Below are 13,865 nucleotides of genomic sequence, written 5' to 3'. Positions count from 1 at the left end.
ATCTTCCATATGGTGAGCTTTTTATACCTATAGGTCTATAATGCGAGATGATTTTCCAATATAAACTCTTTTTTTCCAACAGTGATCTCCAATGTTCACACTATATTACTCTGTCTATCACACTGATTCATTACATGAAACTGCTCCACGAGGTAGAAGCCATGCAGGAGTCTTGACTCTGCAGGCAATTAAACAGCACTTTTTTCCAGAGGCGATTCATCTTTGTCCAGGGGAAGTGGAAATAGTTGGCTATATCACTGGCTCAACTACACGCCAGAACCAGCCAGGAAAGCTTCAAAAACAACATCCGTCCTCCAGTGCAGCGCTATTTGTCACCTTACAACATAGTGCTCTGTTAAGTGCTGTTTTACTTTTGTTCACGCTGGAAACAACACAAAAACGGTCCAACAACTGCACAGTTTGATTCCCAGTGTTTTTTGTTCTCTGGTATCAATCTAATTGCTCTGTTGCATCAGTATTTGATTATGTTGGCGCAATATGACTATTTAGTACCCCAATTCCAAAGGGGTAAATAGAGTAAAATAAGATGTAAGAGGCCATTAAAACAAACTGAATTGGCAAAGAGAAAGATAGGATCCACTGGCCAGTATGCCAAGTGAATAATTATAATACAATTATGCCGATCGAAGTGAACAAATAAAGCACAGACGCATTTTAAAAGTATATCTTAATATAAACATTTTATTCAGTGCATTGTATGTACACAACAAATAAGAAACAACTTGAAGGTACGTGGCAGAGTGCCAGTCAGTACGTACATGTTGTTTGCCAGTTTTATCCTGGTAGTTTTGAACATATGATCCAGGGAGGAGTTAATACACATAGCTTAAATCATGCAGCTCTATTCCTGACCTCTCTGCAGTCTCCCATGCAACAGATACTGTAGAAGAACGAAACCCAGAAGGAAACAGAAGAGAGAAGAACCCCTTCTAGCATGTATGACGTTATGTTGCCCGAGGGAAAGAATATATACTGTGCTGCAGCCCACAAAAAGGGTCCTTATTGTACACAACCTGATTTGTACATGCCCTGTACAAGATTTTTTTTGTATTTTTTTTACTTTTACAAATTAGACACATCCTAAAAAATGCAACCAACTTAAGTTCCACAGTATAATTTTTTGTTTGCTCATTTATATAGAAAATTGTCACCACCATAAGTTACTTATACACAAAACGGAGTCCAGGTGGGACCAGTAACGGTGACCAGCATTGACCAAAGAAGAGACGACATGGGCGGGAAAGGCAAAAACACAAGCACACAGACTTAAGGAACCTAGAAAAGAGATGATGACGGGACGCAAAAGAGACAAAAGGGGTGACATCAAACAGCCATCATTAACCACAAGTCCATCTCCTCGAATACTGAAACCTCTCGCTAATCTCTCCCATCAGAAAAAACCTATTCATCATTCCTGTCATGCGTGTATATATACATATATATGTACCGGTGTGGTCTGGCAGCTCGAGGGTAAACTCTCACAGTTCTGTCTTTGGTGCGCTGGATCTCCAGTCGCTGTTTAAACCTCAAAAAACACTGATGTGGGGGAAGAACAAGAGGAAGAGAAAGTAAGACAAGCTCACAGCTAATTCAAACAATTAGCAAGCCAAGGCCTCTTGCTTCTGAGAGGCTCAGCTTCTCTCTTCATGTGAGCAGAACGTAGGCTTTATATTCCAATGCTAGAGAGCAAGCCCTCTGAGCGAGTGCACATGAACGCAAAGCCCCCTCCCCACACACACACGGGGAATGGACGCTTCTCTATCGCTTCACACTCAGGAAGCGTGGAGGACAAGGGTTGGCTTCCTTCCACCGCACCCGTGCAGCTAAACCCTCACTTACTGCCCTGAACTCTTAACAAATGTATTATTTCATCAGGACCTGCAATGCTAGTAAAATGAACCTTGACTGCTGAGAGGGACTAAAACCAAACGTCCCATTGTATGAAACGCTACAATTGTTGTTTCACATGGAAAAGGCATTATACGAGAGTGGTAAAGGAGGAACAAAAAAAAACCACCAACAACAAGCTAAACATAACAAAAAACAAGCTAATTATAAAGAAGTCCAATCAAATGTTACTCTAGTTTGCAAAGTGAAGCATGGTTATGTTGTGTTTCATGTTGTCCTGAACCGCTGAGAGCTTTTTGGAGAGAAGTCTGAGTGAAGTCTCAAGCATTCAGAGGTTTTGGTGAAGGCGTAAGGTAGCGGGCCGGGCCGGGTAAACCGGGCTACGTTGACTCGTTCTGACTCACAGCTTTGCCCCCGTTCAGCACAGCGGAAGCACTCCGACTCTTAGTGGGTGTCCCGCTGCCAGAACGTGAGAACTCGGTCAGGTCGTGCAGAGAGGGTTCCCTGTACATGGCCACTGAAAAACACAAACAAAGAAAGAGTATTTGGTTAGTAAAAGCTTCCCACATTTTATGTTAGATGCTGTGCACAGAGAAAATGATAATGGGGTGAAAATGTGCTTGTTTACTTCATGAAAGCCACTGATTAAGGTAAACAGACTGAACATTTTCCATCAGGTTTAGTTGACTGAATATTTGCAATATGAAAATAAACAGAAAAAAAAGTCAACATTTAATGGCTGATAATTATATAAGCCTTTTATCAAACCATAAAAAAATAACAATAAAACTCCTATAACCAATAGAAACAAAATCATACAAGACGCACAAGACAATTCAGTTGCATCTTTCAGACTTTCAGAAAATGCCTGTAGAATGATGCTATTTTACTTGGCAACAGCAATATAAAATTATACAACTACTGTTCAAAACTTTGGGGTCAGTAAGATAATTAATAAAGAAAGAGCATCAAAACAGGATATTAGAATTATTTCTGAAGGATCATGTGACCCTGAAGACTGATGGAGTAATGATGCTGAAAATTCAGCTTTGCGTCACAGGTATAAATTACATTTTTAAATACATTACAACAGAAAACAGTTATTTATTTATTTTTACTGTATTTGAGCAGCCTTGGTGAGCATCAAAACTTCAAAACTTTCACAAAAAAAAAATCTTGCCAACCCAAATGTTTTAACAATAGCATTTATATAGCTATTATTTTACAAATAAGGTTTGGTAATTGAAGTAGCAAAATATTACGTCAAAATTGTTAAATTGTTAGAAAATCCCAGTTATACACACACAGGTCAAAACTGTTGCGAGAAGTGATTATGGGAGTCAAGCAGAAAAGTGCTTTGGTTCTGAGAAGCACCTTTTCACTCCATATCTAACTTTTCAGCAGAAAGATTTTCTTTAGGGAACTAATATCTGTCTATACAGAAAATATATCGCCCCAACTTCTGCTATCTGACACACGCGTCTAACCCAAGCACTTCAGATAGCACTTTTACATCATAACTCCAAAAATCCACTAGGTAGCCAGTGTGCTAAAATGTGTCTGTCAGATCATCTTAACTATGGATGTGTAGTACAGGCAGCATCACAAAGACTTCCTTTAACCTCACACAAAGCTTATTCTGCCTGCAACAGGCAATCGATACAGCACTTAAGTGGAAAGCTCTAAGAATCAATAGTTGACGTATTGATTGTGCAACCAAAGTGTGGAGCTTCTCCCTGGAGGGATGCAGGAGTCTCGAGGCTCACGGCCAGGTCATTATTAGTGCACTCTATAGAGTTTTCTCTGGCCTTTGTCATATAACATCTCATCATCAAGGTAAAAAAATCTGCAACAATGTGCTTCAAAGTGTGACTGCATCAATATGACAACACATGGTTGAAGTGTTAAACACTTTTAAATGCATAAAATTATAGTAATTGAACATAGAAATGAGGCCCCAAGCTCAGGGAATATGGAAGAATATACGTCAGCCGTATGGTGTCTGGTTCTTTGGCAATGGTAATGATCTTACAGGCTGACTTTGTGTGTGCACTCTGGACTGAGACTACAGTTACTTGGTGAGCCGAGAACTTTCAGCCGAAGCGATGTTCACAGCGAGGAGACAGTTCTTTAATTGGTCCTCTGGAAGAATACGGCTGGAGAATCTTTATAAGGCAGCGAGCAAAACTCTGAGTCCCTCTCTGTCTTCAAATGACATAACTCTCCTCTGCAACAACTAAACTCACAACTGAAACAATCATCAATTTTCTACAAAAGATTATGGTAACACTTTGCAAAAAGGTTCAATTTGTGAATATTTGTTAATGCATAAGGTTAACAATGAACATTTTTACAGCATTTATTTATCTAGGGTAATGTTAATTGTTTAATACTAATGAGTTTATGTTCATTCATAATACATTATATTACTATCATAATACTACCGTTAGAAATTTGGGGTCAGTAAGTAAAAAAATTAAAATTAAAATTATTTAATACTTTATTTAGTAAGGATGCATCAAATTGATCAAAAGTGACAGCAAAGACATTTACAATGTTACAAAATAATTATATTTTAAATAAATGCTGTTCTTTTGAACTTTCTATTGATCAAAGAATCCTGAAAAAAGTGTAAGTTTCCCCAAAAATATTAAGCAACACAAGTTGTATTCATATTTCACAATATGACTATATTTCCTGTATTTTTGATCAAATAAAAGCAGCCTTGGTGAGCATAATAAACTTCTTTCAAAACATCTAACTGATTGCAAACTTTAACATAATTTAACATTAACTTAGACTAATAAATGCTGTAAAACTATTGTTCATTGTTATTTAATTTGAACAACTCCATTAACTAATGTTAATGTATAAAACCATATTGTAAAGTGTAATCAATATTTTCCTGCATTTGAACAATAAAAAAAAAAAATCCGGCCAAATTTAGGTGAAGCATCCAGATTACTGAATGTGTGACCATCTTAGTAATATACAAAAAAAAAAAAAACTATATCTAATGTATCAAATATCTATATCTATGTATATAAAAAAAATACACCAAGTAAAATTATCTAAATATCCTTAAACCAAGACAGCATTAATTGGAGAAGCATATTTGCTTTAGGCTTTTTTTTCTCAGAGAATATATCCTGAAAAAGTGTACTTTATATTGTTATTTCACCCTTTAAGCACAAACCGCACTAAATGGCTGTGAGATGGCCTCTAAAATCAGCCTTAGTAAACCATCTTCACAGTGAATGCCCTTCAAAGCCAATGCATTACTCCTGCTAACACTCACCATTATCCTCTCAACACACTACAAGCCTCTTAAGAAAAAGGAAATGCATTTTCACGAGCTAAGGCTTTCCCTGAGACCATGGGAGAAATGTTTCTCAGCTGCTAAGCCTCCATTTTTAAATTCTAATCAAATAAAATACCTTCTTTTAATTCTTTAAGCAGTGAAAAGCATTAGTGATTTCTGTAAGTACTTGAATTGTGTGACATTATCAGACATAGGGCCCTATCATACACCCGGCGCAATGCAGCGCCAGGCAAGTGTTTTTTGCTAGTTTTAGCCCGACGCAGTTATCATTTTCATGTCCTGCGCCACGTGGTTTAAATAGCAAATGCACTTGTGGCCATTTGTGCGCCCATGGGCGTGCTGGTCTGAAAACGAGGTGTGTTGGGGCGTTGCTATTTTGAGGCAATTGAAATAGACTGCGCCATTGACCAACTAACACCTGGTATAAAGTCAATGCTGTAATAATTTTTCTGTTACTTAAAGATTGCGTTAGTAATATGTGCCTATAGGTGGGTCCACAACACACGTACACTTTGTCCCGTAGATAGTCGTCACTTGCGCCATGGCGGATTCGCTATTTACATGGTGGAATTTGCTAGCGGAAAAACTGAACGCTTCTCTAGCGAAGAAACGGATCTGCTCGTGCTTGAGCGCAACTGGCTTGTAAAGGGAATGGGAGATGAAACTCTGGTTTATTGCACGCTATGCCCAAAACACACCCATTAATCATTAAGAGAATAGGGACACGCCCTAAGTGTGCTTGTGCTTGTGCCGTGCGCTTTAGACCATGCACTTAGATCGTTAAAATAGGGCCCATTATGTTCAAAAACTAATTTGTGTAGCATGAGCCATTTGAAAAGTTACTGCTTTACATAAAGCAAAGCGGCTCTTAGTTTAGAGATTCGTCTAATCTTCATTAAGAGAAAAATCCTAATTATGCATCTTTACCAAATGAGCAAGGCATTAAAAGTTCATCTAAAAGCAATAACATTTAATGTTTTCTTTGATACCCAGAAACAAAAGTAATATTTATGTCTCAATGTTTTCAAATGTAAGCTTTTATTAGTTAGCATGTGACACCACCTCCATACTTTTTCTACAACAACAACACATTTCCACAGAGTTAGGATTTTTGCTTAGAGAACACTCTCTCTGTGTTTGTTGACGGAAGTATGCAGACAGCAGATGAAAGTCACAAGGAACTTTCACAATCGAACAAAGCTCTGTTGTGTTCTGGTCTGAGATGGCTGCCTTGGCCTGGATGGAAGGGTACAGGTCTGTTTGCTGTCAAAAGCTGCTTTATCATTCCAGAGCCTTTATGCATAGACAACGCTTGAAACGGTCTGATTGTGCTGGCGTCCGCAGCGCTCCTTACAGACTCCACTTTCCACACCTCATCACCTCAGCCTGCGACCAGCGTTTCCCACAGGCGCATGGAGAGAACAAGGTGCCACGCTTTACAACGGTTGAGAGACAATGAAGGGGCAGATTGTGTGCTCACAGGTCCGGAGCCCATAGTTTAGAGAATTCAGAAGGAGAGTGGGGCACGTATAATGAAATTTCATTTTGACAATGTCAAAAGAGACCTTTTTTTTATAAAAGAAAAACAGATGAAAGCAAAAAGATGCCTTTTGTTTTATTTCCTGCCCAGTAGATGAATCATCAGGGTTCCCACAAAGTGACCAATCACTTTTTCAGTCATTCGTGATTACTAGAAGCTTTTTAAAGAATCATTTTATAGAGACTGCACTTAAAACATTCACACTCAAGACATGTTTAGCATGTTTAGCTCACAAAGAGCAACTTAAATGAGTCAATAGCAATATAATAAAATGTGCAGAGGTGATGACTTACCTTTCAAAGGCTTGGGGAGGAAGTGTGCAGCAGGCTTGTTCTTTTTCACATGGTTGCCCTTCATGATCTCTCCTTCCTTGTTCAGGCCCAGGTACCAGCCCCTGCCCGACTGCTGTTGTCTATAGATCATGGAGGAGTATGTCACGTAGTAGTTCTCAAACACTGACTCCTTAAACTTGCACTCTGGTGTGAAGTGTTCCTGGACAGCAAGGGACAGGAGAAAAAAGATGCAAGATGAGAATTGGCTTTAAGTAACACAGTGAATTGTAAGAAGTAATATGGTATTATGCACATTCATAGAAAACCCCAGGATCTAAAGATCTCTTAACTCTGAAAACTTACAGCGGAAGTTATTGTTAAATAATTTATATACTTAGTACACAAAGACAACTATAGCTAAGCCATTTAATAGGCTGATGTCTATTAGATATATCAGATATATCTGCAAAGTATAAAAAATATATATATAACTATAACCAGTTTTGGGGTGGGACTATCTGTCTGTCCAACCAAAGGCAGATGAGGAGGAAAACAACTGAGTTACCTAAAACTACTGAAATAAAATTAAATATAAAAAAACCTTACACCTATTTTTTTTTTTTCAGCAAGTTAGCAAGGACACATTTCTAATTTTCATTTAGTTTAACGTGATGTACTCAAATGAATAAAAATAAAAATGAAATAAAAAAAAACATACAAATTTTATAAGAAAAAAAAAGAAAAAACATTACTAAAACTTAAAAAACATTAAAAATATTAATAAAAATATATTATTTTCTCAATTATAATAAAATAACACTGTTGAAAACAATAAATATTTTGCAATGACTCTTGAAGTAAAAAAAAAAAAAAAACATGATTAAAAAAACTTTTGGTCCCAGTGTAATAAACTGTATTTTTCTCTTTTATCCGGTCCGGTCTTTTCTTTTTCCCCCTAATAATCCTCACTCTTCCCTCCTTGGTCTGTTGTACGCTCTCTCCCTTTAGCACTTCCAAAAGCAATCTATGTTGTAGCGTTGCATAAACATGCTAATGGAGTTTGAGGATGGATCGCTCTTCAGCTCGGTCTATGGATCGGGCCGTATTGAATGTGTACGAGTACACCGTGTGCTCTTCATTGAGTCATTATAAATGCTCGCCTCCCACTAGGCTTGATCCTGTATTGACTACGTGCTTCGTTAGGATATTGCAAATAGTGTAAGAGGGTGAAAAGATGAGAGACAGTGAATAGAGCAACATCAATTTATGTTATTCTGCATGTTATCTGGCTAACTAATTGCTTTTCAAGAGGTGTCTAACTCATTCACCAGCCCAATAGAGCATTCAAAATAAATCAATGCCAAGGCAAAGCCACAATAATACACCCACTGCTCATGGATCCACACTTCCTGATTATATATATATATATATATTACAGCTATCTCAGCTGGTTAATGCTGGTGAACCATGCAAAACTTAGCCACGCAAAGCTAAAATGCAGCATATTTCTTAAACATTATGAAGAAGTACTTGTACAATCTTTGACAAAAAAATAATTTTAGACCCATATTGGTAATAATATACACATTGGATTTATTATGCTTGTTTTTCAAATTTTTCAAATCCAAATGTTCATACAATATCCATCTCCTTAAATGCAAGAGTGAAGTAAATTCAAACAGAAAGTCATTAGAAGAGGTTAGATTAATATCCACATGAGCCTTTGGGCTGCTGTTGCAGTAACTGAATGGCTCAGTTAAAATGGATTACAGCACCTCAGGGTCTTATGGCTGTAATCTTTACTGTTTGAGTGTGGCAAATGATGTGAAAAATATTACAGAGAGAGCTGTAAATCAAATTATGTTTTTCATCAGAGCTAAGGAAAGAAAGAAAAAAAAGGTAATCTGTGTTGCTCTGTAAATATCACTAGGGTAAAGTGTTCCTTCAGCTCTGAGAGCTTGATGCACTTAAAAGGAAAATTTACAGCAACTTCTGAGATTTATACAGGAGACAGCAGATTAAGTAACAGCAAATTGTGTTATTTCATCCTGCTTCCTGCATGAATTACATAAGTGTGTTTGCACATGAATATTGTGGCTACAATTTCAATATCTGACAAACATGCATAAACTAATCAGGCATCTCTTCCACCTAATCTGAGTGTGTCAATTAAGAATTGTATCAGTTGCTATTTATCCATTTTATATATCAAAAAAAGTTTTTCACTCTAGCTCCACCTAGAGTGAAATCTCATTGGTCGAAAATATAATGCAGCATAACTATTAAACATAACATATATTCTGTTTGGCTGTGATTGTTTTTAAGCATGATTTGCTAAATTCATGATACAATTGTTAGTTTATAATATGTTGAGGGAAAAACTTGATAAACAGTTTGGACATTTCAACTTTATATAGATCAATAATACAGTAAAAACAGTAACATAGTGAAATATTATTATAATTTAAAATACGATTTCTTTTTGAATATATTTTAGAATGTATTTTATTGTGCTGAATTTTCAGCAGCCATTGCTCCAGTCTAGGGCTATTAGTAATTTGTAGTAATCTGTCGATTATTTTGACAATTAATCGAGTAATCAGATATTTTTTTGTGATAATAAAAAACCGGATAATTTTGAAAACGGTCTAATAATGCAGTTCATGGACTCTCGTCCGTGAAATGCACCACTTCCAGTATTTTGTCGGTTACGGGCAAATGCAATTGAGAATGCGAATTTAATCAAGGAATCGTGACAGCCCTACTCAGATGAAAACAGTTGTGCTAATATATTTGTGTAAATTATGATACATTTTTTATCAGGATTCTTTGATTAAAAGAGATTAAAATAGTTTAAATTTTGTAAAATTAGAAAAATCTTTAGTGTCACTTTTGATCATTGTAATGCATCATTGCTGAATAAAAGTATTAATTTCTTTAGAACCTCCAATTCTTTAACAATAGTGTATATGCACTAGGGGTGTAACGATACACAAAACTGACGGTTTGGTACGTCCCACGGTTTTGACGTCTCGGTTCATTTAGGTGGAGTGGGGGGTTTAGAAAGCTAAAATTGCTTTTTTTTTTAAACAGTGCTTTAATTAACAAGTTGTGTCCTTGTCTTTAAATTAATTCAATTACAAGTAAACGTTTCGCAAGGATAAAAAAAATTATCTGCTAATTCTGTAAACTATATAGGAGCCCTTACTTGCACATTACTATAACATTAAAGCTTAACAACAGAGCCTAGACTTTTAGCCTAAATTCAGTTGCTATTTATTTTTAGATATAATAATAATCAACACTCAAGTAACAAATTGTATGAAAACATGTAAACTGCACATAAGGCAGTTTTTACATTAACATTTTTACTCTAATTTATTACTGAAAAATAATCATTTACACAGTTGATGTCATTTTCATGACAGATATTTTAAACATACATTAAATAATCAAGATGTCATTAACAGGTTAAGTAAAATATAATATATAGGCTAATATAGTGCATTTATTTAGTGAAAGAGTTCATTTCCTTAGCAAACCAACAAGCTGTGGGCACTGAATGACTTGCCTGAGGTAAATAAAGCTATGTGAAAAACTAAGCGTTTTATTGACGTATTTCCGCTGTTGAAACACTGACTGAGCGATTACACGAGTTATGATGCCTTTCAGTAAGTATACTGTATCTTTCAACATACCTTCAGGTGTCCATTCATGTTTATTCTGTAACTGAGGAAGAGAATCGGGTTTACTCACGCTCCGCGCTGCCGCTTTAAATGAGGAGCCTAGTAGCCTACAGTGATCTGTCACGCCACATCAAAGAGCGCCAAAATGACATTTAATGTTTGAATTTCGTGATCAAATAGACAGAATTTGAAAGATTGCACCTTGCTTATTATCGAACGTAACAAAACACTGAGCTTATTGCGATTAAATGTGGTTAATGGTGGTTAGGCAACACTGTATTCGTTGTGTACACATAAGACATGAGGTCCAATGAGCCGGGACAGCAGGGGGCGGGGCGGGCGTGTTCGGTACGCCATGAGAGTATCGCGATTCGTATCGTGGGTGGTGTATCGCGGTTTTTCGGTTCGGTTCGAATATCGTTACACCCCTAATATGCACCTATTATATACTTAGCAAATACCTGCCCAGGGGTGTTAGCAAGATGGTCAGAGAGCGAACTGACATAATGGAATTCATTAAATGGAATTAGTAATAAACATATATAGACAGCTTTTGTAGCAGCAATGCTGAGAATGTCCCTTCATCATGTGTCGATACTCAACCCTCACATCATCACAGGACACTCCGTTTCCCAGCTGGCCTGAGGCCAACAGGAGCACTCCAATGTTCGACGTGCAGACTCGAGTCGTCCCTCTGCTCCGGGTGACTCACAGAGACACTGAGCTCCCACACACACTGACAGGAACATTCCTGATGTCACAGACCAGTTGTGACATCCCACTTCCTCTGGGACAGGCTGTCGGCCCAGCACTGACTGAGCTACATCCCGTAAACACCCAGGAAACAGAAAGTGTTTGGGAAGTGTGGACATTGAAAGGACCACTCTGACGTCAACCTGGTCAGAAAGTTTGATCTGTGATTACGAGTGAGATCCTACGAGCAGGCACACAGGGACGGATCTGTGATCGATACTTCGCCTGTGATAAACATCACCAAAAGACGGTTAGATGCTACTTCGGTTAGCTAAGAGTACTGAGGCAAAGTCACTGTTGGGTTCACTCAGGGTGAGAACTTAAAGACAGAATCTCATCTCAACACTTCTCATCTATGCTTCCAGTCAGAAGAAATGCTCCCTCTCAGACATCCTGTATCTCTTCGCTTTAAACAGATTACTGCTATAAAGCTATTCTGTTAATAACAGTAAATGTCTCAGCTGAAGGTCGTAATAATTACAACCAAATGGAGCACAAAAGCATTATGTAGATCGGCTCTCAGTAACGACTGGATTGCACCCTACCTTATCAGGAATTATTCATCATAATAACATAAACAAAAACAAAAGAGTGGAGTGTTGAGAGAATGGGGTCAGGAAACAGGGATGATTGTGAGTGCCACATGCTAACCACTGAATCCATAAAGCACAATAACATGATGCTTTTAAATGCCTCTCTAAATGTCCTTCCCAGCAAAAGTTCATTAAAACAAAAGTCTTAAAATAAACCGTTTCAGAAGTCAATGTGTTATATGGCTATGAAATTGAATAAGCAATGTGCACTTTAGCTAAATTAATTTTGAATGTTCAAGTCGGCAGCTGTAATACCTTTCAAATGTGAGAAAAAAAAATAATAAAAAAATCATACACAGACAAAATAGTCAAGACTACTATTTTGTCCAGTATAAAATTACAAATAATTTAATTTAATTTAAACACTATACCATTCAAAAATTTGGTGTCAAACTGTAATATTGTGAAATATTGTTACAATTTAAAATAACAGTTTTATATGTGAACATACAGTATTATAAAATGTTATTTATTCATGTGTTGGCAAAGCTGAATATTCAGCATCATTACTCCAGTCTTCTGCGATCCTTGAGAAATCTAATATCATGATTTGGTGCTCAAACAGTTGTGCTGCTTAATAGGTTTGTGGAAACCGCAAGAAAAAAAAAATTTAAACACTCTTATTTTCAAAAAAGACTAACGTAACTAGTGTCTAATTTCACATGCGTGTTAACAGTTGCTCTTACTGCATCTTTTTATGCCACTTCAGATCCGTTTCTCCATGTGGAAAAAAAACAAAAAAAAACACTGTTTATAATTATGTTAATATATGAAAAATTATTTGTGATCCGGGTGAAACCAATCTTAAGCTCAAATCTGGACTGTGGTACACTAATTGGAGACCGCTGCTTTAGAGAGCTGGTCCTCTGACACTGACTCAGAGAATCATTAATCATTTTCATCCGTTAATGCTGAGATTCAAATTCATTGAAATTCATCTTCCCCCTCTGCACTTTAAGGTGGCCCTATTATGCTTTTTTGAATATTACCTTTCATGCAGTGTGTAATATAGCTGTTTGTGAAGGTAAAAAGGTCTGCAACGTTTTAAAGATCAAAGTGCACGACAAGTTATAAATGAGTCTCCTAAAGGAAGGAATCGATTCTGAACTGCCGAAACGAGTCATCAGTAATTCCATTCTTACCTCCGTAACTTACAATCGTAACAATGTAATACATTTGCATAAAGTCCACCTATGGTTTTCATTGTCTGCCTGTGAACAAAGTCTACTTTAACACGAACCAGCTACAGTGTTTGAGGGCATGTCGAGAAGACGCTGTTTTCTGCTCTGCAAAAGCAAATTGTCTTTGTAAACACTTCCAAAGGATGAGGATGTGAAGAGTCAGTGGTTAAAATTACCACACCGATACAACAGCAGTATAACCTTCTGACGACTGCTTCCTAAATCTCTGGGATTTACAAAACGCTTATCTATTAAATATGGGACAGTACCCACTTTATTTGGACCAATTTGCTTCTCAGAATCACAACCTGTAAGTATGATTAATTACTGATGTATATATATTTTCTACCGAGTGTTCAAAATACGTATTTTGTTTTATATTGTGGCTAACCGGCTAACTCTGTTATTACTACGTTATTACTGTCTTACTGAAATAGTTCTGCCAAGCAGCAGTGGGCCAACTATTGCCTAAAATTGTGTCTATTAATGCAGATTGTCTGTTGTTCTTACTACTTTGAGTAATGATAAAGGATGGTGCAAGATTTGTTTTAACTTTAGCGTTACATCAGTCATTCGCGTTAGTGCTCGGCCAACGTATGCACTGTTATGATACAAACCTGCATGTGCACCGCAATAAAATTAGGAACCT

At 37.0% G+C, this 13,865-nt stretch overlaps 1 protein-coding gene across 5 annotated transcripts in view; it reads right to left on the bottom strand.

Annotated features, from left to right (window-relative positions):
- Nucleotides 1-677: 677 nt before the first annotated feature.
- fgf13a (fibroblast growth factor 13a) overlaps nucleotides 678-13,865 on the bottom strand; it is a 134,850-nt gene continuing 121,662 nt past the window's right edge. For all 5 annotated transcript variants that reach the window (XM_084429666.1, XM_084429667.1, XM_084429665.1 and 2 more), the window contains 2 exons: nucleotides 7,025-7,223; nucleotides 678-2,386 (listed from right to left, as the gene is read on the bottom strand). In XM_084429666.1, the coding sequence (XP_084285792.1) occupies nucleotides 2,250-2,386; nucleotides 7,025-7,223 (336 nt within the window). In that variant the 3' untranslated portion in view covers nucleotides 678-2,249. The remainder of the gene's footprint in view (nucleotides 2,387-7,024; nucleotides 7,224-13,865) is intronic.

The sequence above is a fragment of the Rutilus rutilus genome (genome assembly GCF_951802725.1).
Source record: "Rutilus rutilus genome assembly, chromosome: 14".
Taxonomy (NCBI): Eukaryota; Metazoa; Chordata; class Actinopteri; order Cypriniformes; family Leuciscidae; genus Rutilus; species Rutilus rutilus.
The sequence above is the reverse complement of the archived record's forward strand: the minus strand, read 5'-3'. Positions and strand labels throughout refer to the sequence as shown.